The sequence below is a fragment of the Chroicocephalus ridibundus genome, chromosome 6 (genome assembly GCF_963924245.1).
Source record: "Chroicocephalus ridibundus chromosome 6, bChrRid1.1, whole genome shotgun sequence".
NCBI classification, from domain to species: Eukaryota; Metazoa; Chordata; class Aves; order Charadriiformes; family Laridae; genus Chroicocephalus; species Chroicocephalus ridibundus.
Window position 1 is genome coordinate 34,486,414 of NC_086289.1, and position 24,363 is coordinate 34,510,776.

Consider the following 24,363-nt stretch of genomic DNA (forward strand, 5'->3'; position numbering starts at 1 on the left):
TTCAGACCCATGACATATCAGTACCTTTGACTGAGAGTGCTTAGTGTGAACACTCAGAAAAGGAGACTGCAAAGTCCATTTTGTACTACTTTCCTTGCTTGGAGAAAGATAAGCTCATCTCAAAGGCGAGCTACGTAAGGCACAGGTGAGGTCAAAGATCCTGCACACAGGTCTGACTGCAGTTATGTAGAGGATATCAAAGAGAACCCAAGGTTTCTAAATACACACACAGAGAAAATACACATTTAACATATCGTTAGTCACTGGGGGGGAGGGGGAGTGTTTTGCTGCTAGACATGAACTTGCTATACATTAGTCAATAGAAACCAGTGAGGCAAAGCAAAATTGTAACTGACAACTGAAGCTCAGTATCAAGATACTAAAAATAAGGTTCCTGAAATGTCAAAAATTCTGTTATTTTGTGTACATATTACATAGATCTATGAAAAAACGTGTGCCATTACTGACCGTTTTCTACCATTAATCTTAAATCTGAACATAAAAAAACCAGGAAATTAACTGCATAAGGTGCTAAAACTATAAGGTGATAGCCTTTAACACGTTTTGGCACCAACTTTGGCAAAAACAGACAGAAAGGGCAAGAAGAAAGGCTGATCACTTGCTGTCCCTTCCCCGCCTTAGCACTGAAGAGGAGCAGATGACTCTGCAGTGCCCAGGTTTTTTCCTTACCCTGTACTTATATTGCTCAAGAAACAACAACTCTGTCTACAAATTTGAACCCTAGCAATTACAGCCTTCAGTCTTCCCCTCCTTCTTGCTCACAGTTGCAAGACTGACAGACTAACCCACAGAATTAAATGCCCTGTAGGATTTTCCACCAGACTTTTCCTCATTTGAAAGTACTTTCACTCCCAAAAGTAAGTACGTTACCCTCTCCTAGACTAGATTTTCCACAAATCCTGGAATACCTCCTCCAGAAGGATGTTAATGTCGGTTTGAAATCCTTCTGAAATGCAAATCAGAATGCAAATCAAATAAACGGGACTGCAATTTTCTTCTTTAAATTTACGGTAGTAAGTTCTTTATGTACTTCATATGGCGCTGCCCCTTGCTCCACAAATTACTATACGCAAGAGTGGGAAGACGACAAAGGGCGTATGGGCTAGAAAGATATGGTCAAGATAATCCTTCCTGTCCTTCTGGAAGACAGTCACATGAAGCAATGTGACTATCAGAAGCTTGCCAATCTATGTGAGGTTTTTTAGATCTTGCTGCTATGCTTCCTTCTTTCTAGACCAAAAGAGGAATTCACTTCTGGTGGAGTGGACTTTCTGTTTAATCATCCAAAGAATGCTTGAGTCAGCTGCATGTCTCTCTAGGTGAAAATTCTCACCTGCTGGGGATGTGCTTGACTCCTAGGAAGTCCTGAGAAGAATAAAGAATGAAATTTTCCCAAATAACAAAGTGACACAGTGCTTTTCTGAGTATATCTGTTCTTTCTTCTGGTGCAAAATAATGGAACAGGTTGGAAACTATAGACCATACCATCATGTTAAGATACCATGCTGTACCACTAGCAAGTAGAAATCTTTGTTCAGAGAAGCATTTTCAGTGAGCTTAATCAGACAAACATATTTATCATTCAAAGCCACAGGTGAACAAGCGCAGATCCCTTATAACGCTTCAAAATTGCTTTAAGTCATGAATCAAACAGGAATTTCCAAGACAGTACCCACAGAAAAACAAGTCAAAATCCAAATAACGTACAAAGTTGTCCTACTCAAGACCCATCCACAAAGACAGTACTGTCCAAGATACTGAGAGGCATCCCTGGACAAGCCCAACCTGCACATTGCCTAAAGACCATGAGCCTTTTGGAAGGCTCAACTGACCACAAGCTCCTTTTCCGTTTTGGGCGGCCGTGCACGTGTGCGGTGGGAACGCCTGCACATTTCCACAACTCTCTACCTGCCCAGCAAGACTTGCACTATTGAAGCAAGACGTTTCCTCAGCATTCTAAAATACTTCTCCAAGTCATTCTTCACAAACTTGAGGGGCAGAAACGAGTTCATTAAATCAAGAGATGAAACCTTGGAGCACAAAACAACACCTAAAAAGTGGATTCAAGTAGCTGCCCCTACCCTCAATCACACAGCCTCCATTCTGCTTATAGGAGGGCGTAGAAACTCCAGTCAGCTGTCAACTCTCCATTCACGGTGAAGGAGAAGAGAACTGACTACATACAAATTTTTTTTCCAGGAAAACCAGTCCTGGAATAACAGAGGTTTTTGGCACTAGAGAGGCTTAAATCGGAACCGTGATGACCAAGCTTCAACACACGCCGTGCATTAGAACCTGCAAACATTTATGTGGGAAAGCGCCTCCCTTGGCCACGATGCTTCTGCATTTGGCTTCAATGCATCAAGGACATCTTTTTAATATCAGTAGGAACTCATTTCAGCTAGTGTTTTACAGAGAAAGACTAAGTAGATTTTGCAGTCCTCGCAAAGGTCAACACCACATTAGTCCTCACCATCTGTGGCTTAATTAACTATAGCTTCCTCTGGCTGCTTAGAGGTTTTCTGAAAATTTAGGACACGAATTAAATGAAAACTAGTACATAACCAACTCGAGAGTGCTGTTTACAACATTTATGCAGTACGCGCTGCACACGGAAATAGGCATTTTGCTAGTACTTTAACAGTAAGGGGACCACACTGAAATTCAAAGAGTGCAAATAAAAAATTCAGAGACTAAAGTGTCAAAAGCTTGAACCTTCAGTTTTCTTCTTGTTTTATAAGTATCTTGGAATCAGTTTTATAAAATGAGCCCCCCACCCTTTTTTTGTGTTTGGTGGTGTTGTTTTTTTTTTTCCTTTTTGCACCAAATTATTTTGACAACTGCATGGAACTTCAGCTGCATGGAAACTCGGTTTGGAAACTGCAGTCTGAAAAACAAGGAATAAGGTAAGTCAAGACCTGCCTACCAATTGACCCAACAGTCTTCAGAGCTCAGAATTCATACTAGTCCTCTAAGGCTATCTTTTAATAGATGATTTTCTCCCATGAGAGAAAATTCTCTCCTTATTTTCATTCTTTGATAACTAGCCTTCCTTTTTCTTCCTCTTTTTATCTTTCACTGCTTGTGTCACCTGACTTATCTGATTATATCACTGACCTGTAATCCCTTTCACTGATTATAACTTTTTAACAAACCATCAATCTTAATATTGTCCTGTCTGACATCAGAGTAAGCAGGGGAAAAAAGCCACAAAACAAAACAGTGATATAAAATCTGGATAGGCAGAATACCAAAGATGTTAACATCATCATCATTTATTAACTGGCAGTATCCTTCTGCCACACTACAAGACCTTTTTCTACATCAGGAAAAGATGAGAATCTAACTAAAACACAGAGAAATTGGCAGCAACTGACACCCCGAGGGTATCACCAGGCAAGCGCTGCCGAGGCCACAGGGACCACACCAAAACCCCACAAGGAAATCATCAAATTTAGCCAAGACTAAAATATACAGATCTTCTATTGCTTCACCGATCTTTCTAGACACGTATGCATGCATAACCCGCTGGTGAACAGTATATTCCTTATTCCTTTCTGACAAGTGAAAGGCCACCCCAGCTGCCAGGCCGCTGCAGCTGGCGGGCAGGAGGTCGGAGAGGCACTGAAGGCTCCGCACCAGCCAGCGGAGAAACGCTGTTCCCGAGGGAAGCGCTCCAGGGGAAACACATCCACTCGACGCACTAAGGCAACCTCCCTCCAGGCTTCTCACCAGGGGCACTGCTAGGCAGAAACACCAAGGCTACAGAAGGCTAGAAAGTTTTTTGGGGAGACAGTAACTTCCCAGTTTACCTTAAACGGCTTTGTCTGAGCAGAGAGAAGAGGCTTAGGCTTACCAGGCGACGCTAGCGCTTTCTATGTAAACCCAACCCACACTTGACCTATTTTGTGCCATTCTGAGCACACGGTCACAATTTACCTCATTCAAACCTGGCAGCTGCTGGGCTACAGCTGAACCAGTTAAGTCAAGCTTGAAGGCACAACCCTGACCCCTAAACTAGAAACAAAGTCAAGCCGAGGTCAGCCCTGCTCGCACGTGCTGGGAGGCACAGGGAAAGGCCGGGGTGGGCAGCGATGCTCTCTCTGTGGGATAACCATCCCGGCTCAACAAGGGGCTCTGAATGCATTGTTCAGAAGAGAACAAACGTTTGTAGGTATTTTGAACCACAAACATTTAAGATTAGGGGTTACGGTCAGCGTCTAACAGCCACAATTATCTTTCTACAAGTAGAAATTTGAAACTACAAGAAAAAACAAGATGAAGACTAAAAATGTAATAATTTTCCAACTGTCAGTAAACTTGACATCTCAGGAAAGCTATCAACAGTTTTTCTTTTGCTTCCCACTCTTCCCTATGCCAAATACTACTCCCCACACACTCCTACTTCGTGCCTCGTTTCACCTGTTCAATAATTAAAGCGTTGACATGGATTTTAAAATTCTAATTATCAGGTTGGAGAATTAGGGGAGCAGGGCTGCATACACTTCTCCAAGTCATGATTTCAGGCTTGAAGAAGCATCATTGCACCAATTAGTTCAGTTCTGGAAGAATAACTCACACCCCTAAGAATACCAGAGAAATTATATTAATTTTAATAGCTCTATGCTATGGAAAATATATTAAAGTTACGAACATAAACATATAGGAAAAAAATCTGACTCCCAGTCTAGTATTTTCCCTGATTTTAATTCACAAACACAAAAATAAACAGAGATTTTGCCTTCTTATAAGACTACCAATGTCTCAGGTGAAATGGGCGTGCTGGAAAACTTGCTTTTTACAAGCCAGCTCGTTATTCCTGTATCTGTAGATGAGAATCTAGTACGGAAAGGCAGAAGGGAAACAAGAGCAGCATACAGAACAAGCATGCAGCAGGGAAGCAAGCAGCCACCAATGGATAAGCAAAACCAAACCGGGGCCAGGCAGATATTGTCACAAAACAACCTAAAAACTGCTCTAGGGACTTCTACAATAGTTTTGCATTTGAAAACAGAGATTAAAAAAAATAGATGACCCTTATGCTCATGGGTTATGTCACCCTCTCTGAGCAGCTGGGACAAAGTGCTGTCACTGTAATTCCAATCTGGGTCCTGATCTGATTTACAGATTAGGAGGAAAACAGGAAAACTACTTGGTGTGACCGAGTGGGACAGAAAGCAAAATCTCCCAGAGCAACACATGTATCTTTTAGCATCTGATCTAAAGACTTCTCCAAACAAGTGGCAAACCTGGTGGGCTGTCAGCGTCCACTTAAGAGTGTCGCGGTGACCGTTTGTACTACTTATGTTCTTCTCCACATACAAACAAATCAAAGGTCAAGCGAATAGCACTGCTCCATGTCCCATCTTCTCCTTCATTTTGATGACACAGTTACACATATGTCTTTTCTTTTCCCACTGAATCACACTTCCTTCCCCTTCCTCACTGCAGGCTCCCTACATTTATCACCACCATCTCAGCAATATGCAACTGTGTCTTAATTTTGCATTTTGTTTTATCTACTCCTAAGAGAAACAGGGAGGGAGTACTGGTCCTACCCCACTCAGACAGTAACTCCCAAGTCATGTGGCGATCTTGGAACATGCCTTTGAGTCGCTCACCGAGCAACTCAATGCCACTATGGGAAACGAAACCTCAAAGTGCAGACGTCTCCCTGAAGCAAGCAATTAGTAGTGCGAAGCTGATGCTAACAAGGAGAGCAGCTAAGTGAGTAGATCGGAGAAAAATCTTTTGTACATTCATATTAAAATTTAAACTGAGGCCCAGACACCCTGTGAATTGCGAGCAGCTTTCAGAAGGTATATAACAACTCCCCAAATCATATCAGCTGAAGGACAACCTGTATGGATGGAAGTGTCTTTAAGGAAAAAAGTACACTGTTTATCATTAGCTGTCTGGACTAGTGAGCTGTTAGAAAGGCAGTCTAATGCCCCCAGAAATCAAGCCAAGAGATCAGTTCTTGCTCAGTCTGACTGTTTTAGAGGGGAGATCTTCCTTGCACCAGGAGCAGCAGAAGTTACTTGTGGCAGCTTGAACTGGTGGAGTTGGAAAGCTGTACACTGCCACCACAGATAATGAAAGACTGGGTAGTTCATTTCTTATCTCATGGTAGTTACCTCCACCAAATCTTCTATCAGTTGCATTACTCAGTAACACGGTATAATTTGACAACACTACTGATAACCAAGAGCTTACTGTATTAAAGAGCAAAGGTCTCTCAATTAAAATCTGCAGAAAAAAAAACAATAAAACACCATCCAATACGTGGCAGACTGACGACAGCTCCTGGAATCACCACCACCTCCTAGAAATGCGCATCACAGTATTTCACTCTTGTGAACGACTCTGTGCCCTGTAATTTGAACTACCGCCATTAAATTACCAGCAGTTCCAGAGTTACCTAGTCTCTTCTGCAGATGTCCTCAATCCTATTTAACAAATCTGAATTCTCCAGGAGCTCTAGGAACATACAGCTTTCCAGCTCCTTTCCCCCTATAACTCATGAGGATTATGGGCAGAATACAAATCCTTCCCAACAATAAAAATACCTTAGCCACTTTTTTTATTGTCAAGAGGAAAGAATACACCAGATATCTTCAAAATGTTCTTGAAAGTCAGCTTCAGTAAAGTTTGGTCCACTTAATTACTATTACATTAATGCTTTTTTCAAGTGGTTTTGCAGGGTTTGTTTGAAAATGTGTTTCTTGGAATAGTAAGTGCTACGGAACAGTGTTGCCAACACACCGATAATACAAAAGTAGTTCAGAGTAAGACATTTCTCTCACGTTTTAAACAAGTACCACTGTATTTGCACAGAACTTTTCAAAGTTACTTCCTAATAGGAATTAAGGCAGCACTGCACAGAAGCAATGTATCTGGGTTGGGAAAACAATTAGCACATTTTCTTGCAAAAGTTCATTCAGAAGAACAAGCTTCTCCGGTCTCAGGAATATGGTGCAGAGACTCTCCAACCATCTGGCTGGACATACAACAACGAGCCCATCACTCTGCAAACATGGAAACACTGCCTCTGCTCCCAGAGAGTATCAGAAGCAATGCAGCCACCATCGTGTGCTTCCCCCCCCACCCCCAGCTAAGAGCTACATTCTGACCTGCTGGAGCCATTTTAGGAATTTTCCCTATAAATAACAGAGGTCTGACCAGCTGGGATGTATATCATATTTGGATTAACACTACAGCTCTCTGCAGCTCTGGAGAAAGCAGTAGCTGTGCCTTTTATAGCACAGATGAATAATGGGTCTTGCAAAGAGGAAAGATTAAATTGCTAATCAGAAAACAGGGACATTTCAGTTGTTGCTGCAATAAGCTCCTTGGGGTAAACTTAGGAAAGTCATTCAGTGTTTAAAATTGATACAATGCTCATCTATTTCACAATATTTTTCCGCCGATAAATCTACTAGCACACAGAACCAAAAAAATTCCTATTAAAAACATAATTCAAGACTGAATTACACCACTCGGGGTGGGAGGGGGGGAAGCCTGTCAAGCACCATGCTTGAGACACAAAATCTTACACATCCTGAAATCTGCTTTAACCTGATTTTATCTGCTATATACCAAAGTGGCGCAGAGCAGTGAAAAGATATCAAAAAGGAAGAAAACCTTCACAGTGGGTAAAAACCCAGCCTCTATGGTTGAAATATAATTCCTAAACTAAAATTCTAAACTAAACTTGTAAAATTCACTAGTAAAATCATAAAATACAGACTAACTTGTGAGGTGCACAGAGATCACCGTGCTTCAAACCCACTTGCTCAGCAAAAGCATACTAAAACACTACTCCCAGTAACGCTGGCAGACACACACAAGAGGGGGATGCAGGGAAAAAACAGGAATAGTTAATTTTAATTCCATTCAAAAGACAGGAAATGTTTGCTAGATTGAAGGTGGGGGGGAATCAGTATTTACAAACAATGGTAGTAAAAAGAAACACTTTAGAACTATATTTCATTATGCAGCATACTGTTAAAAATAAATGAACTTTGCTCAGGAAATGTGCTGTACTCCAAGCCCTCTGCATCAAAACAAATACCGCACTTTTTGTTTTATTAGTAAAGTTATTTCAATGTCTAAGAAAATACTAAGATTCATACTTGGTTTTAATAAAAAAAAAAAAGTCGAGTTTGCATGAAATTACTTGAGTTCCTCCCCAGATGTCTGGCCTGGAAAAGGAATTCCATATACACACCTGGAATTGCTATAGCTCTCAACCTCTACTAACTGCAGCTTGCTGAAGGCTGTGCAGCAGTTCTCATGAAGCACTAACCCTAAACTACAAATTAGTACTTCTATTAGGTGTGATTTCAAAAGCACGTTTTGTAAGAAAAAGTTATAGAGTAACAGCCCTGAACAAAGCCATGTTGTATCAGAGGAAGGAATGAAACCATGAGCACTTCATTAAATGAGCTATTGTGTTTATCACAGGCTAACACTTAATTCTGGTAAGAACACATTTCAACGAAAGGCAGTTTCCCCCACCTGAAATGCAGGAAGGCCTACTCTTTTCCCTCCCTGGGTAAACACTCCCACGCAATGACTGTGGGATTTTATCCTCAGTCACACTCTTGAGTTCCCCCCAAAGCAGTTAGGATTCCCAATTCCAACATACAGCAACTATTTGGGAACGCAAGAACATACTGGTACAGCACCATCTGATTATAAAGTGACACAGACTTCTCTAAGAGCCAACTTTGTGTCTGGATTATGAAAATAATGTTGGTCAAGAGCATCATCTAAGAAAAATACTTTCATTTTTTAATAAATCAACTGTGAAGACTGGAAATTTTAAGAACACAGAACCAAGGGTAAGAAGTGCTTCTCTTACTACTAAGCGGTATTTTCCATGGACTTTTACTGGTGGAAAAAGTAATCATTTGTGATTACACAGGAAGTTCCAAACACTGGATGCATTTGTAAATTTAGTAATCCCAAGACTGCTTTTGAGAAATATTAAGATACTTCAGTGAAAGGATTTGATCTTCACCTTCAAAGAAGAAACAGGCTTTTTTGTTCCACCTGTTCTGTTCTGAATTCCTAACTTTTAAATCATTTATTTCAATGCCATCTCCTGCAGTAGGATTAACGAAGTCAAACCATTTAACCAGATGTGATTTTTGAAAAATTGTTGGAAGAGTAAAACAAGTTTCTCTACAACAGTGAAAGGAAACTTGTTCTCCTATGGATTTGAGACCTACCTCTGCTGTAGCAAACTCGGCTTACCCCAGGGACCTCATAACTCTTCCCCCTTCCTCCTCGTGTACCTTCCCATGGCCTTCAGCAGTTCCACCAGAACTCCCTCCTACTACCTGGAGAAGCCACGCTATTTGTGGCAGCACCTCCCTGCTGGCTGGTGGCCTCTCCTCCGTGCTTGTCAGATCTGGAAGAACTCCACTCCTGCATCAAACCTCACCAAGAAGCCCTGACTTCTTAAGAAATCAAGGTAAAACAAGAAAGTTACCATTTTATTGCACTTATTTTCAGTATAAAGACAGATGAAGCAGCTCTTTTTCGAGAGGAGGCACAAATACAGGCTTAGGAGAGACAGTGCACATCTCCCTCTGACTCCGCAAGTGGAGGGTGCCAATCCCTCCTCCCTCATTCCTGCCTCCTTGCAAGTGCTCCGATGAAACTCTTCTGTCCCACACGTGTAACAGGGAGCAAGGACTGGTATGAGTCATCTGACCCACTTCTAGCTGGATGCAGCCTTCTGCTTCCCCTCACGTTGGAACCGTACACTTAAACATAGATGTGTCAGTAATAAGCTGTTTAGACCATCATTCTTTATGACGCTGCCAGAGAAGCCAGCTGGGCTGCTTATGGGTGGTCCAGACACCAGAGACGTGGGAAAGAATAGAGATCGCTCTTAAAGACGACGCTGAGAAGAGTTAAAGATGCAGAAAGTTGTGTGTGCCTCTGCTGCCCGCGGAGGAAACGAAAGCAGAGGCGAGCACATGATGGCCACCGCCGCCAGCTGGCCGGCACCCGGAGTTCCCGAGCTGCTTCTGTCAACCTCAAAGGGTGGGACCAACCCAAAAGCTCCTGCCCGCCTGGTCAGTGGAGGTACAAGTTTATGGGAAAAGCAATTTTCAGCTGCAGTAGCTATTTTTAAGCCTGAAGTTTAACGTAAGAGAAGTCTGAAAGATGAGTGCACTGTATGATTATGGGGTGCTTAAAATGCAGACATAAAAATATTATTTTATCCCTGTTTCAAGACGTTTAAAAAAATTTTTATGTGTACTTGTCATTACTACACAAGCCACGTTACACGACTGGCTTGCTCGCATGAGCAAACAAGACACAAAACCCGAAAGCATCCAGGCCTGAAATACCCAAAGCCTGCCCTTAATAAACAAAAAAAGGAGAGTATCAGAGTTGCATAACGCCCTTTTCTCAAACCTTAGTTCATGGCATATAGAACTTGAATTTGTAACAGATCAAGTAAGATTAGCAGAGTATTAGATCAATCTAAGCAACCTCTGTCACAATTACCTAGAAATTTTTTTATTATTACTTCGACAACCTTGAAGGTGTGTCAGACATTTGACTTGTCAGCTCCCAGACGTGCAACACACATTTAGAAAAAGAGCAAAGTACACACGCCTATCACTGCGCACGTAACACCTCCCACGAGGGATTTCTCAGTGCCCTATCTTTACATCTGCAACCTTCAGCACAGAGGCAGACAAGCAGACCTTACCATTTTGAAACACTAAGGCACCGAGGCTTGTCTGTTTTCTTTTAAAAAAAAAAAAAAAAAAGGGAAGAAAGAAAAAGTTGTTCTGAAGGAGAATAAGCAGTGTGGATCCAAGAAAGATTCCACGATAGAGAAGAACTGAATGTGTTCTTGATTCATTCTTAGCAAGATTTTTTTCTATGTTTTTAAACCCAATATGCAGGAGAACTTTTTGAAGACTGTGTGCACATCCTTCCACTTCCTTGAGTGGTGAAATACCCTCTTTGCAGGAAGTTTAATGATTGTGAAGGAACTTATTTTGACTTCTTTTGCCCTGGCTCAGCTGTGCACGATTGTTCCAGTGCTGTGCGCTCACAAATCCTTTGGAAATATTTTATCACACATGCACACAAAATGCATGTGTGTGTGTGTGTGTGTATTTGGGAATATATAATGTATCATTCACTCTGCTCTGCCCGACCCAGACACACAGCGGAAACTCACTGACTGCTTGGGCAAAGTAGAGTCTTTCTGGGTCTTTCCATAAGAGTATTTTATTACGAAAAAACACAGTATAAACCACTTTTTGTTATTCTTTATTTGCTTGTCCAAAGCCTAAAAGCAGTTGACTCCAGCTGCTTTGGCCAGTAACAGCAGAATCACACACTTAGCCCAACAGTGCCCGTGACGGGTACTGCCAAACACCACCCAGACAAAAACACCACTCTGATGAGGTCACACATACCATATGCTGGGCTTTAATGCTTCACATCCCCATCTATAGTCCTTCAAATAAACTACAATGCTTAAACAAATTAAGGCATGATCAGCTTTGCTGCTGCTTAACTTACTACGTGTATCGTAAGAGACATGTAGCTGTCACAGAATAGTACAAGTAACTTATTATTACAGAAAATAATTTTGGTTTCTCATTATTTGATTTAGGTCACACTTGTAATTGTGCAGGCTTACTGCTGTTTTGCTTAAGATATTTTAACAACAAACATATTTGAAAGTGTGTTCATTTTCAATCTATAGCAAGGGCCACTATAAAACCTACCACATTTGTCAATTTTTACTTAATCACGAAAGATACATTATATACTGCGAGTGCAAAGTAGAAAAATATTAAGGACCTGACTTACACCTCACATTTCAAGACTACGTTTCCTACAGATGCTAGTTTGACACAGAAAATGCATGTTGTAAATTTTATGCCTATCACTTCCTGCAAAGGAACATAATTTTCATGTCATTGCCAAGCAAAGTACCACAGCAAATGTTCGTATCTGCTTTCTCCTCAAGATCCCCTTGTCACCACCATAAAAAGAACTCCATGACTAAATGGTCTGACCATCCCAGATTAATGAATGAGTCATTCTCAGTAGCACACAAGGTTCACGTAGACAATAATACCGTTTGTATCCTCTATGAAGCAACAGAGATAAAAGACACCGGAAACAAGTTGTAGGTTGGTGTTCAAGGCGCCACACACACATAATCCAAAGAATTTTTATGGAGAAGGGCAGGATTCAAAGCAGTACACACATAAGGGAAAAGAAAAAAAAAAAAAATCACATTTAGCTGTGAAGAACAGATTCACTGACAAGTGCAACACTTGCTATAGAAAACCTTGTGAAGACATGAAAAACTGAAAAAAGGCTAGTATAGCGCAGCTGCACAGCCTACTTTTAACAATGATATTCATCTAGCTCTTACGAAGGTTGTTGAATCTCTTAACAATTGAAACATGTTTATTTATGCAAAGAACAGACATGGCATGGGAATCCGTGGTTCACGATTCCCCAGTGAGTCCTGCCAAAGTCTCTTTACTCTTGTTCTGGAAGAACCACTTCTGGTAACGACCGTAATTTAGTTCTTTGCCTACTCAAACTTTGTTTTTCCTGCCAAGACTAAAAGGATGCCAAGTGTGCTGTTTTCTTTGCCTTAAGCAGTTGTCACCTTTAAACTGGACACCACCACCTTATTCATGAAGCCCTTTAGCCCAATAGTTATGTTAAACACCACTTCGTTTTTTGATCACAACTGATCTGAGCAGAATTCATACCAAATGCTCTGCGTCTGCTGCTGCATATTACGAGTATACGCAACGATGGGAAAAATTACTCAGTAGTTAAGAATTGTATCTGAAGCAAAATGGACTCTTCCCACACAGATTCAAAGTTTGTTAGTTTTGGCAGAAAGGTACTGGAATTTTAGGCACCAACGGCAAAATGCAATACAAAAACTGTTTAGATTGCCATGGTCTCTAAGGGCTTCATATTGAAAACGTACAGCCATGAGAGCTTAAACCAAAAACTAAATGCACTTAGAAAGACATGAAGTTAACTCATCTCTGCAAAGAATGTTTTCTCAGGTCTGTCTTCTGCTCAAAAGCAGGTTAACACTATTCCAGACCAAAAATGGGACCAAAACAGCCATTTTTTTTTCCTTCTCAGAAAAGCAGATTTTCTCAGGAAATTTACCAAGGATATATCTAGGACCCGTTTTCATGGCAAAGAAAAGGAAGGCATTCCAAAAAAAGAGGTACAAGTAAAAATTACCTTGCCTTAAGTGGCTGAAGGCTAGGAATGTGATTTCCAGCATTAACAAAAAAACAAGCAAAACAAACAAATGGAGCCAATCCTCCCACTTCATCTATCTTGCAGGAGAAAGTAGTCTCATAATGATCAAGTTCATATTTCTATCTAACACACTGCTGGTAAATAATTCAGCATGTTTTAAAAAACAGTTTCTGTTCTCTTGAAGACATTATCATTCACTAAAGTTCTTATCTGTACAATTAACTCGTAAAACTTGGCAATGAGACATTGCTAGCCCTGCAAAGAGACATGCCTATGAAAGTAATTCCTAAAACTGCTTATAATCCTTCAAATAAAGAAATCTTTATTTGATGAAAGCTCAATGTTAGTTCATGTATCTTCATTCAAGATCTGCGCAATATCCAGTTAAGATGCAAATTCTGGAAGCTTTAGTACTTAGAAAGAATCTCCATCAGCAGCTTTCTTGTAATGTTAAAACAAGCAGACAATTTAGGTATCTCTTGTCACCAAACTAATGATTGATGCGGATCAGTAGCCTCCATCTCAGGCTTTAATAGGTAGCTGTTTGCTCCATGAGCAGGGGAAACAACCTGGCCTCTCACAGAGAATTGTCCTCTACATGTCAAAAATGTAGGCCAGGAGTTAGCAAGACCAAGCTTGTATCTGGAACTATTTTTCACAAGCTTTGTACCAGGTTTTGGTCAACATTCCTTAAAACTGAGGTTGTTAATGCTGTTAACGACAGTATTATCTACCAAGATATTACAAAGCCAGCTGTTCACGTGACACACTTTCCAAAAAATGATACTTTCCAGTTGTATGCAGCTTCCCAAATCAAGGTGCTTCTGTATCTAATACTCTATCAGTAAATACTCCTCGAAGTGAAGGACCTAAAACAGCATTGCTATGTTACCGCCAGCGAGGCCTGGCAATGGGATCATTTTACAAAAGGCAGTCCTTCTCATGTGTTCAATCTGTTTTGCTCAGCTCATCTCGTAAGAAATGATCCATTGCCAAAAGGAGACTGATTACTGTTGCTGGAATGAACGTTATCGGAGACGTGATCTTGATAGATCTCAGGCAAAGGACAGACACTAGCGCAAGTATTTGCTTTGTAAAATGAATCTGGAAGATTGCGGCTGTACTCTGAGGGTGAATTTACACTTCACGGCTCAGCTGATTTAAGAGGTCGCTGTTGCCAAAGGAGGATATCCCACTCCGCGTTGCGTCACCCTGACCCCCTCCCTAGAGGAAGCCACAGCACTCGCTGCACCCTGGGCTAATCCAGCTCAGCTCACTAACATCACTGACTTCCCCCCCTCCTCCCGGTTTTGAAAAATCAAGGTTGCGGTGATTTAGAAGACTGAAGGCACTAGCGTGGGGTCTGATAGTGGGAACTGTCCTTTGCGACAGAGCTGAGCTGTTCCAGCAGCTCGAGTCATAACATGTAACCTCACCCTGACGAGAAGCGTTGGACTCGTTTGGCTTCCCCCACCACAGGCATACAAAAGCACCAGCCCTTCCACAAACTGAACCTCCCTCTCCTTTCCCCAGGATTCTCTCTCGGTTGCTTCTCTTTTTCTAGCTCTATATTTGGTATTGGGAAAAAAAACATCTTGGTGAAGGAGGAGGGAAGAAGGGGTGTCAGGACAAAATTACATAGCATTTATTCAGGGCCATCTGTTATTCCAAGTCTCAAAGTACTATTTCTGTATCACTGCAGTGTACCATCCCAGCCGTAAGAAAGAATTTATGGCTGTTCTAATTGCAATCAGTTCAGCACAAGTTGAAGTATCAAATGTTTTTCTATTTGTCATAGAAAAGATTTTTAGACCCCCCCCCGGGGGGGGGGGGGGGGGAGGAGGGGGAGGGGGCAGGGAAAGAATCTTGCTTCTCTTGTTCTTTCAATACACACACAGTAATACCTTAATGTGTTTCCAATTAATGAAGAAAGCATTAAAATCAAGGATACTGGAAATTTTAGCAGGCTTAGAAACAACAGCAGCAGAAAGTATTTTTTTCTTTTTAAAAAATTAACATTTTCTGCTATTCATTCTCAAAAAAACAGTAGGTCAGGTATCACTGTAGTGGTACAAAGACCTAGAAATGAAAGCTCAGCTTCATAAAGATGGATACTATCTGTTATCTGTGCCACAATTAATGGTACTGATTAACCTTTAAAGGGGTCAGGTATTTTACTTAAAGGTCGTTCAATAATATTAGTTGCATAGTACTCCTTGACGTGCTCAGATTCACAGTATCCGACATAATCTTTCACAAAATGAGCAACAGTCTCTGACAATAATCAATAGGAAATTGCTCCTGTAACACAGAACTTGACTGTAAAATGCACGTAAAAATAATAAAACACATGAATTTTAACTCAGCTAAATGGACAGTACTTATACACTAACCAGATTTCTTACCTGATAGGGCTGAAAGGCACTATCTTCAGTTATAAAATCCAGCTGTTTGTCCACAAGGAATTCTACTGCAGTAATTGAATTGTATACACTTTTTCCAACCAAGGGCTTGAATGTCTGTTGGAAAAAAAGAAAGAGAAAAGAAAATTAACCAATTAAAAAAAGCTCAGCACATCAAACCCCCAGGACTGTATAAACATTGACGTAATTCTTCCATCAAAACAAGTTAAAACAGAATAACAAATTATACAAAAAAAGGAGGATTTTGTGTTTTGTCGCTTTTCCTTTGTGCCGTTGGTGGAAAACCAGCTAGAAAAGGGAACTACACCATACATTCTTCCTTTCCCTCATTGTGCTTGAGCAAGAGTGTTTACCACAGAAGCTCAAAGTACAGGAGCACGATTATATCTTAAACATACAGCTTAGCACGCAGATCCTCTCTTTCTGCCTGCAGGACTAGCTAGCGCAGTGGTAATTACACTAAGGACGCTGAAGTGGAAACCGACTGCAGACGTGAAAACGCTCCCTCCCTTCCTGTTCTGAAATCGTTCACCTTGCCTCGAGTCAACCATCTCATTTCCCTGCCCGTCTCTGCATCTGTTCTGACTGCTGCCTGCCGCCCCCGCAGCCGCTCCTCCCTGCAGCAACCGGCTGCTCCGGCGCAACGGCTTCGGAGATGACAGCGCCTGGTCCCGGGGATTTTGCAGCGGGGCCAGGAGGTTTCCTGCTTCCTCCCACGTGCTGGGGAAGCGGTGAGGGGCCATCAGCCATCGGCTGATGGCTAATGGCCCCTCACCGCTTCCCCAGCACGTGGGAGGAAGCAGGAAACCTCCCGGCCCCTCTGCAAAAAGCCAGGCATGGAGAAAGGGAAGCAGGGAATAACGGGCTCCTCGATGCCTCCATAGAGTCCTTGCCAGAGGCACCCTGCCTGGTCCAGCCGCAGCGAGATGCAGTAGGCAAGTGGGGAGGGAGCCATGACTTCAGCTGGTCCCCTTCCCTGCTGGCTGGGTTTCCTGGAACAGAAGCGCAAGGAGAGCGTGACTGAGCGGGGATGTACCGAGAAGGGATGAGTCAGGTGAAAAGGAAATCCCAGCGGATGGAGGGGAGAGAAAATGCCGGAGTCTGAAGACAGACAGGAACAGCAAGAGGAAGGCACGGGTGAACAAAAGAAAAGACCAGCAGAAAGAACATGCAGTATATAAGGGAAAAAACACAGAGGGGCAGAAAAAAAATAGAGGAAAGTTATTCTAAAGGACATAAAAAAAATAGTAATGAGGGAAAACAGGAAAAGAAAAAAGCCCTTTGAGACTGATTCTAAATTTAAAATGCAGGAGGAAAAGACAAAGAGGAAAACAAGGGCAGGTCAAACCACATACAGTGTCGTGCAAACGCTACACTAACATCTGTAAGATGCCACTATCGCAACAGGACCTCACTAGCTCAGATGCAACACCCCGCGGCAACAGACCCCAAGTACTTACAAGGGAAGGGTAGGATCACTGTTGCCTATTTACAGATGGGAAAACTGAGGCACGAAGCAATCCCATAGCTTGACAAAAGCCACCTAAGCAGGGCAGTGGCAGCCAGTGACCTGGCCTCAGCCAGTCTGCAGGCAGCTCCTAAGAGATGCACTCAAGGTTTTATCAGACTTCATTACCTACTTTACAAAGGTGTTGCCTTGCGATTAGGCTAAATATAACTCAAGCCTCTCTGGAGCTTCAGCTTTGGCACTTACTAAGCAAATGAGAGACTACTTCACTGCAGATACGTAATACTTTCTAATAAATATATCCAACTCTACAAATGCTCAGATTTAATGCACTGCATTCTTTTTTCCATTTTATTTAGGGTTTCACTTCAGCTGTTACCCTTTCTCATGCAAGCAAAGGAAAAAAAAAAAAACCCACCTTATCAGCCAAGTCAGCCATCTCACAACAGGGTAACTAGATGAAAGGGCTGCAGGGGCAGGAGAATATGATAATATGCTAACTACAGAGTCCGAATAGTAAATAATTATTTAACCTCTAATAGTTAAGAAAGGGCCTTTGCTCTTGCATCACTTTTCTGTAATGGATCTTGTATTGCTAATGGTTCGAGTTAAGAGAGGGTGGAGCTCACATGTGAAATTGCAAAGCGTTGAGTGTATAAACTCACAAGCAAACTTTTCTTTTAAAAAGTCAACGCTGTAGTCTTTCAGTTCTTAATTCGCCCCCGCATCTTCGCGTACGCTGTTCTACTTTTTCCACGCTGGCTCCTCTCTAACTTTTTGTGCTATTATTCAGGTCAAGAAACGCATTTCCGACTACAAACAACAGGACATACCACATCATTAGCCAAAACGAAACCGTGTGGAATGCGGCTTGCAGTTATCATTCAGGATTCAGACAACACTACAGATTAAGGTACGTGTGAGCCACCGGTTTATCTTACTGCTGGTATTAAAAGAACTAGTTCCAAATATAGATCTGTGAGTGTGATTATTCTGAGAAGAGAAACGTAATGCCTTTTCATTTGCTTTCATAGATCTAAGCCTCTAGACAGGCCAACGCCCCCAAAATACGCATGTGGAGGACGCAGGCTATCCCACAAGCACAGAGGAAAAATATGTAAATAAATAAAGCAAAACTATGCCATGTCACACACCTCCTCAGACACGGATGGCTGCTCAGCTGCACACAACTTGAAATTTTACAGACACGATTAGAAAACATTCCCACTATCAAAAAACAACAAAACTCCACCCTTTAAAAAAAACAAAAGCAGGCCTTCTCAGGAAAGCAAAGTCCAGACTCCATCAGCTCCAGGAGATAGGCAGGCCACCAAGGAGACATCCAACGTGGGACGGGTTAGGGATTTGAAAAATCTTAAGACAGAAGACATGACCAAACTTCACACCACGCATCGCATATACACAAAGAAAAACAGACTGAGAGCACAGCAGGCAAGAGTCATCTACTAGAGGCAAGCATGTGAGGCATGTAACAACATGAAAATAAACGTAAGAAGGTCCAACAAGCTCCTTGCAGACTTTCAGAGGAAGACGCTCCCTCCTTCCATTCCCAAAGTGGAGGACAAGCCTAGGGAGAATCAGGCATACTGGCTGAAACCAGGAAAAACTGAACCTCTTCAAACAAAAATCTCCCTTTCAAACTTGCATAAAGCTTCCTTTTACCACCTACATTAACACAGCTCCCTGAAGACCACAATTAAGTAAAGGACTCCAGCACTCAATTTTAAGTGACATCTGACTTTTTAAGTGGCTGCTTGAAAAAAAAAAATTCCGCTTTTATTCCTCAAAGTTTCCCTGCTTGGCCAAAGGGAGCTCTGTGAACACATACGCACGCTTTGGTTGCTTTGCTACCAAGATTCCTGATGCTGAATAAAATGTATTTCTTACTCTGTGTTTCCCACTTTCTCCACCTCCCCATAATTTTACCCCAGCTCACACAAGAAGTAACCTGCCTACAGGAGGCATCTGGCACAGCTCCAAGACTGAGAAGAAAAGATGTGTTTGGGTTTGGACCTTCTGGAAATACAAATAAATTTTTAGAAAATATTAAGTACCATCACTTCACAGCGAACAGTCTCAAAACTATTCCACGGCATTCACCAAATACTCACGACTACAGCCGATTACTCACAGACTGCTTTTTCTAACGCCCAGTAACACAACTCATCTATTTATTTATCGTTTCAAAAAAACAAAAACAAAAACAAAAACAAAAAAAAACCACCCATGGCAACCGCAGGCCCCGCTTTCCCGAGGACGCCGTACTGAGCGAGCACATAGTGCATTTTTTCTCTCGCCTAATGCAATTAAGCAGCTGGAGACGTGGTGAGCCGCCCCCGCCGTGCGAGCAGGCAGTTCCCTGGCACCGGCCGGGGCTCCGGGAGCCGCCGCACCTCGGCTGGGAGCTGCCGCCGCCTCTCCTCCCCCTGCCCGGCGGCGGCGGTGACAGCCGGCGGGGCTGGCTGCGGCACACGCTCGGGTTACAGCCCGCCGCATCCCGCACGTACAACCGCCCCACGGCCCGCTCCGATGGGAGGGGCTCCCCGCACCCCAAAAGCACATTGTCCTATGCGCGTACACCGCTTCGCCTTTTTTTTTTTTTTTTTTGCCCACCCCCCCCCCCCCCGAAAAAAAATCTCTCCAGAGGAATTTGTACCGTGGAGAGAACGGACTAAAAATGTATTCGAGAAAGCGACTCCTAACTAAAACCTGTAATGTTTTAGAGGTTGTCCTCTTTACACCACCAAAATCGCAAAGGCCACATAAACTTCATTTATACGTGCTTTTCGGCAAACTTCTCCCCATATTGCTCTTTAGCCTCGCTGTTTAGTCTGCAATAGCGCAAACACGGGCACCTCTTCATTATGACACTTAATCATTAAACTTCGAAATAGCTGTAGCTCTCTTCCAACGCCAGTTTGTTGCCATGGTTTGTACTCCAAGGCGGAATTACCGAGTGGAAAAGGGAGAAGACAAATACGGCAGATCTGACATAAAAACGGCGCAGAGAGCTTCCCTGTGTTCGGAGGGAGCGCTCTGCCGGCCTTCCCCACGGAAAAGTCCCTTCCCAACCCCGCCGTTGCCGCCGGACTCGCGGGCAGAAACCGGCCGGGGGGCGGGTGCGAAGCCGCCGCCGCCCCCGGTCCCCCTCCCCGTCGAGGGCGCCGCATGGCAGCGACCGTGACCGCAGCTGTTTTGTAACGGCGGGGCTCCCCGCCGCTAGCGCCTCAACGGCCGGCGGTAACGGCACAAATTTAACCTCCCTAACAACAAAAATTTCTTAAACTAAGGTTTTCCCCGTTTTCCCGCGGCCCCCGGCGGCGTCCCCGGTACTCACGGCATACCCGGCCCGTCTCGGCCGCGCACAAAGCCACCGCCGGCCGCGTGCCGTGCCGCGCCGCGCCCGCGGAAGCCCGCGCGTCACGTGCGCCGCTCCGCACACCGCGGAGACGGGAAGGGGGGGGAACACGACCCACGACACCCCCGCTCCACCCCCGCGGCCCCGGAGGGCAAACAAAGAGGCGCGGGCGCCCCTCACGAAGTTAAGATGTCCGCGGGGGAGGGGAGCGTGTGTGCGACCCGCGGAGCCAGCCGCGGAGACGCCCCCCCCCCCCCCGCCGAGCCACGGCGACGGATTCTCGCCCCCCGCGACCCAGCTGACCCAAACCCCCGCCCGTCGGTACGCACCTCGCTCGGCGCCCCGCGGCCCGGCCCGGCCCGCGGGACCTCCGCGCCCGCCTCCGCCTTTGAACTCACAGGGAAAATGGTTCTCGCCGCGCCGCTTCCGGGTCGGGCCGGGCCGGGTGGCCGCGCCGGGGGCGGGGACGGCGGGGCCGGGGGAGGAGGCGGCGGAGGAGGAGGAGGAAGAGGAGGAGGACTCGCCGCCCGCCCTTTGTGGGGCCGGCGTGGGTTAGCGCGCAGCCGGGCCCGCCGCGGAGGCCCCGGCGCGTCCCCGCTGCTGGGTCATGGCGCGCTGCCGCCGCCGCTGCTTACATAAGGGCGGTGCGCGGTGCCGGCGCTCCGCCGGGGCGGGGAGGAGCCGGGAGGCGCCGACCCGCGCCGCCGGGAGCCGAGCGAGGGGCGCAGGGCGGCGGGAAGGGGGGGGGGAGGCGGCCACGTCCCGCGGGGGCGGAGCGGCGGGACACGTGTGGCGGCGGCCCGGGAGCCTCCCGCCTGCCAGCCCGGCCCACGCCGGACCTCGGCACCCTGCGAGACCCCAAACATGGTCTATGGCCTAGCTCCGTCCGTCCGTCCGCTCGGCTCCCCAGGGCCCCGCCGGGGACAGGGAAAAGCCTGGCCATCCCCAAGCCTTCCACTAACAGCAGACACTTATAGGCCGGATCAGCACATATTTACAGCCCATAAACTCCTACAAAACGCTCTCAAGCACAATTTTCTAATTTTCAGCATACAACCTATTTTCTCTTTGATGACAAAAAAAAAAAAAAAAAAAAGAAATCCACCATAAAATGCGTTCTCCCGCTGTTGAACAGAAGTAAACGGCACTAACCAACTAGTTGTTTACATTTTACATAAAAACATCAATTCACCTCAATAGTCCCGAGGAAAAAAAAGTGCATGGTACACTATCCAATGGGTAAATGGTTTCCAAACAGAAATTTAGCAATCATGCCTGCAATGCATTCCTTGAGTTTAGCCTTGATAGATAGCTTCTATCCATACACAAGCATGGATAGAAGAAAAAAAGGGTGAAAAAAAAAAATCACAAGGGAGGCTGGGATAGAGGCATTTATTTCCTCTGAACCCTTTAAACATAAACAGCTGTAGATTTTTTACTTCATGGAAAAAATATAAAGTGTGTACTTTGCCAAGAAAGTATGAAAATAACGGGAAATCAATGCATGACTACCTCTCTGTTCTCATCTTGAATTATTCCAAATGATGTAAGCTTAAAGGTGTACTGGAATGCTATAAAATACTGCGCTCTGAAATAATAAAATACTTAAGTACAGTTAAAAATTAAAGTTGAACTGGAAGGCTCTCTACCCACCGCGGACTTTTCTCCAGCAACTGGGTTTCTTCCGCAGCAGTTCGTGACAAGCCAGGCAGGAACCGGTCTACCTGCACATGGGTTTCATGCCGATGCTCAAACCACCCAGCTGCAAAACTGGATTTTGCTTTGGAGGGACAGTAGCAGAGGCAGTTTATTCTATTGATTTTTCCCTTTTAAGTGGTCTTCCAGCCTGGCGAGCCCGAAGCAGCTGAGCAGCCTTATATGGCAGCGATGCTGCGGTGCCCTGAGCAGTCTCCATCTATTCCTGACCACCCCGCTGGACAGTTGCTCCTCTCATCTCAGCCCCTCACCAGACCCGCTCGCCCTCAGGGATAGCCAGAGAAAGGCCGCCTTCTACCGCCAGCAGAGCATGGGGCTCGCTAACCCCCTCTGCTCCCCCCACACACAGCCCCTGCCCCAGCCAGGCCACACTGGGGCTTGCACTTCCTCATCTTCAGAGAAAAAGAAATAAAAATAAAATAAAATGAACACTGTTAGTGACACCATTTTGACCTGATTTCTTGCCGATCACTTCTTCTCCACACCCCACCTCCCCCAGGGTAGGGGGGCATAACGCCTCAGCCGCTTTCACTGGTACCGAGAGAGGTGATGCACTAGCAGAGACCAACATGCACCCTTGTTCCATGGTGGGGCCGCAGTTTGCGCCGCCTTTATCCCTTTGTCCCAGAAACGTGCCCGTTGTCTGCCTCCAACCACCAGCGGGGCAGCTTGTCCAGTGAGCGGGGCAGTCTTCCACAGATCACTTGTTCAGAGGCCTCACCACCTCTAAAAAAATAACACAAGGAAATATCCCAACTCAGGCTTTGCCAAGCAGTCAAGAATTTTTCCCAAACCTAATTCTATACTTCCATGATCTTCAATTTAGCTTTTGAAGTGCGGTTTAGATTCCCTCCAAGTACTGAACATCCCAAAAACATACTTAATGCTTCCACCGAATGTGTACCTCTCCCCCAAGGTTTCAGGGTTTTGTTTTACCATTTCTCTCAACTAAGAGTCCTAACAGTAACAGTCATTTCAGGAAGGGCAAACAAATGAATTCCGCTATTACCAAGTGCAACGTACTTCATGCTACCATTAAACTAATGGTGCTGTGAGAGCTGTGTGGTATGTGGTGCAACTGTCAAAGCAGGCAATCCTTAATAATATCCAAGACAGACACTGTTAAAATACGAATCACAAGACTGTCTGGAGGACAGGAAAGTTTGCCCCTTTGGACAAAGCTTTATTAATAGACGGCGACTTAGTAACGAAGAATATTAATACCCAGTGCAGCACCACCTATTCATTACCACGAAGGGATTTTGCTAAAAATTCTCAAGTGGCACCAGCTACATGTGGAGTACTAACCCAGCAACTCTATTTCCAAGGGCTTCACTTAAAAGACGATCTCAGTTAAAATCCAGTAAGTGGGAAAACACCTTTCGAGAGTATAAAAAAAAATAAGGAAGTCGCTACTGGTGCAATTGCTACCATTAAGTATGTTAGGGCAACATAAAACAACATTTACATCATTACGGCTTACTAAATAATTCGCTGCAACATTTGTGTGTGTTCTTAAATGAAAACACAGATTTGCCATGTAAAGGTACTAATGTTGATTTTTAAATACCAATTTTAAAAATTACTGTCTTAAGACTCCTGCAGCCTAAGGAAAATACTGCTATCCAAGCTTGGTTACACCATTTGCAAAATACTACACTTTAGAGCGGCTTATTTAATAGGCACATTATTTTAGCGCTGCTTCCAACTACTGTTTGCTTCATCTCACAATCGGGCCTGAACTCTGTCAAACAAGCCATACTATAAGCTTGCAGGAACAGAGCTGCCTTTGTTCTTTGGCACTGCCAGTCCCCTATGGAATCAGGCAGCACACTGAACTGCACTCGGCAAACAATCCCTGACCTTCAATTACTGTCTTGGCTCCCTGCCACAGGATACATGTATTACTGGTAACAGTGTGTGCCCTATTTTGCAGATAATCGCTAGAACTACAGATAATCATGAAAATCGACGGAAAAACGCAAACATTCCCTTCCTAAAATCGCAGGCGAAGCTATGACTACGGCAAAGCCTTCCTCTGCAGCAGCACAGCCCAG

The 24,363-nt window shown here is 44.2% G+C and overlaps 1 protein-coding gene across 5 annotated transcripts in view; it reads right to left on the reverse strand.

Annotated features, from left to right (window-relative positions):
• Positions 1-24,363, reverse strand: part of JMJD1C (jumonji domain containing 1C) — a 166,716-nt gene that overhangs the window by 42,674 nt on the left and 99,679 nt on the right. For 3 of the 5 annotated variants that reach the window (XM_063339847.1, XM_063339850.1, XM_063339849.1), the window contains one exon: positions 15,726-15,839. In XM_063339847.1, coding sequence (XP_063195917.1) covers positions 15,726-15,839 — 114 coding nt within the window. Of the gene's footprint in view, positions 1-15,725; positions 15,840-20,569; positions 20,701-20,919; positions 21,118-24,363 lie in introns of those variants that run through there. The other 2 variants (XM_063339851.1, XM_063339852.1) reach the window with 2 other exon arrangements.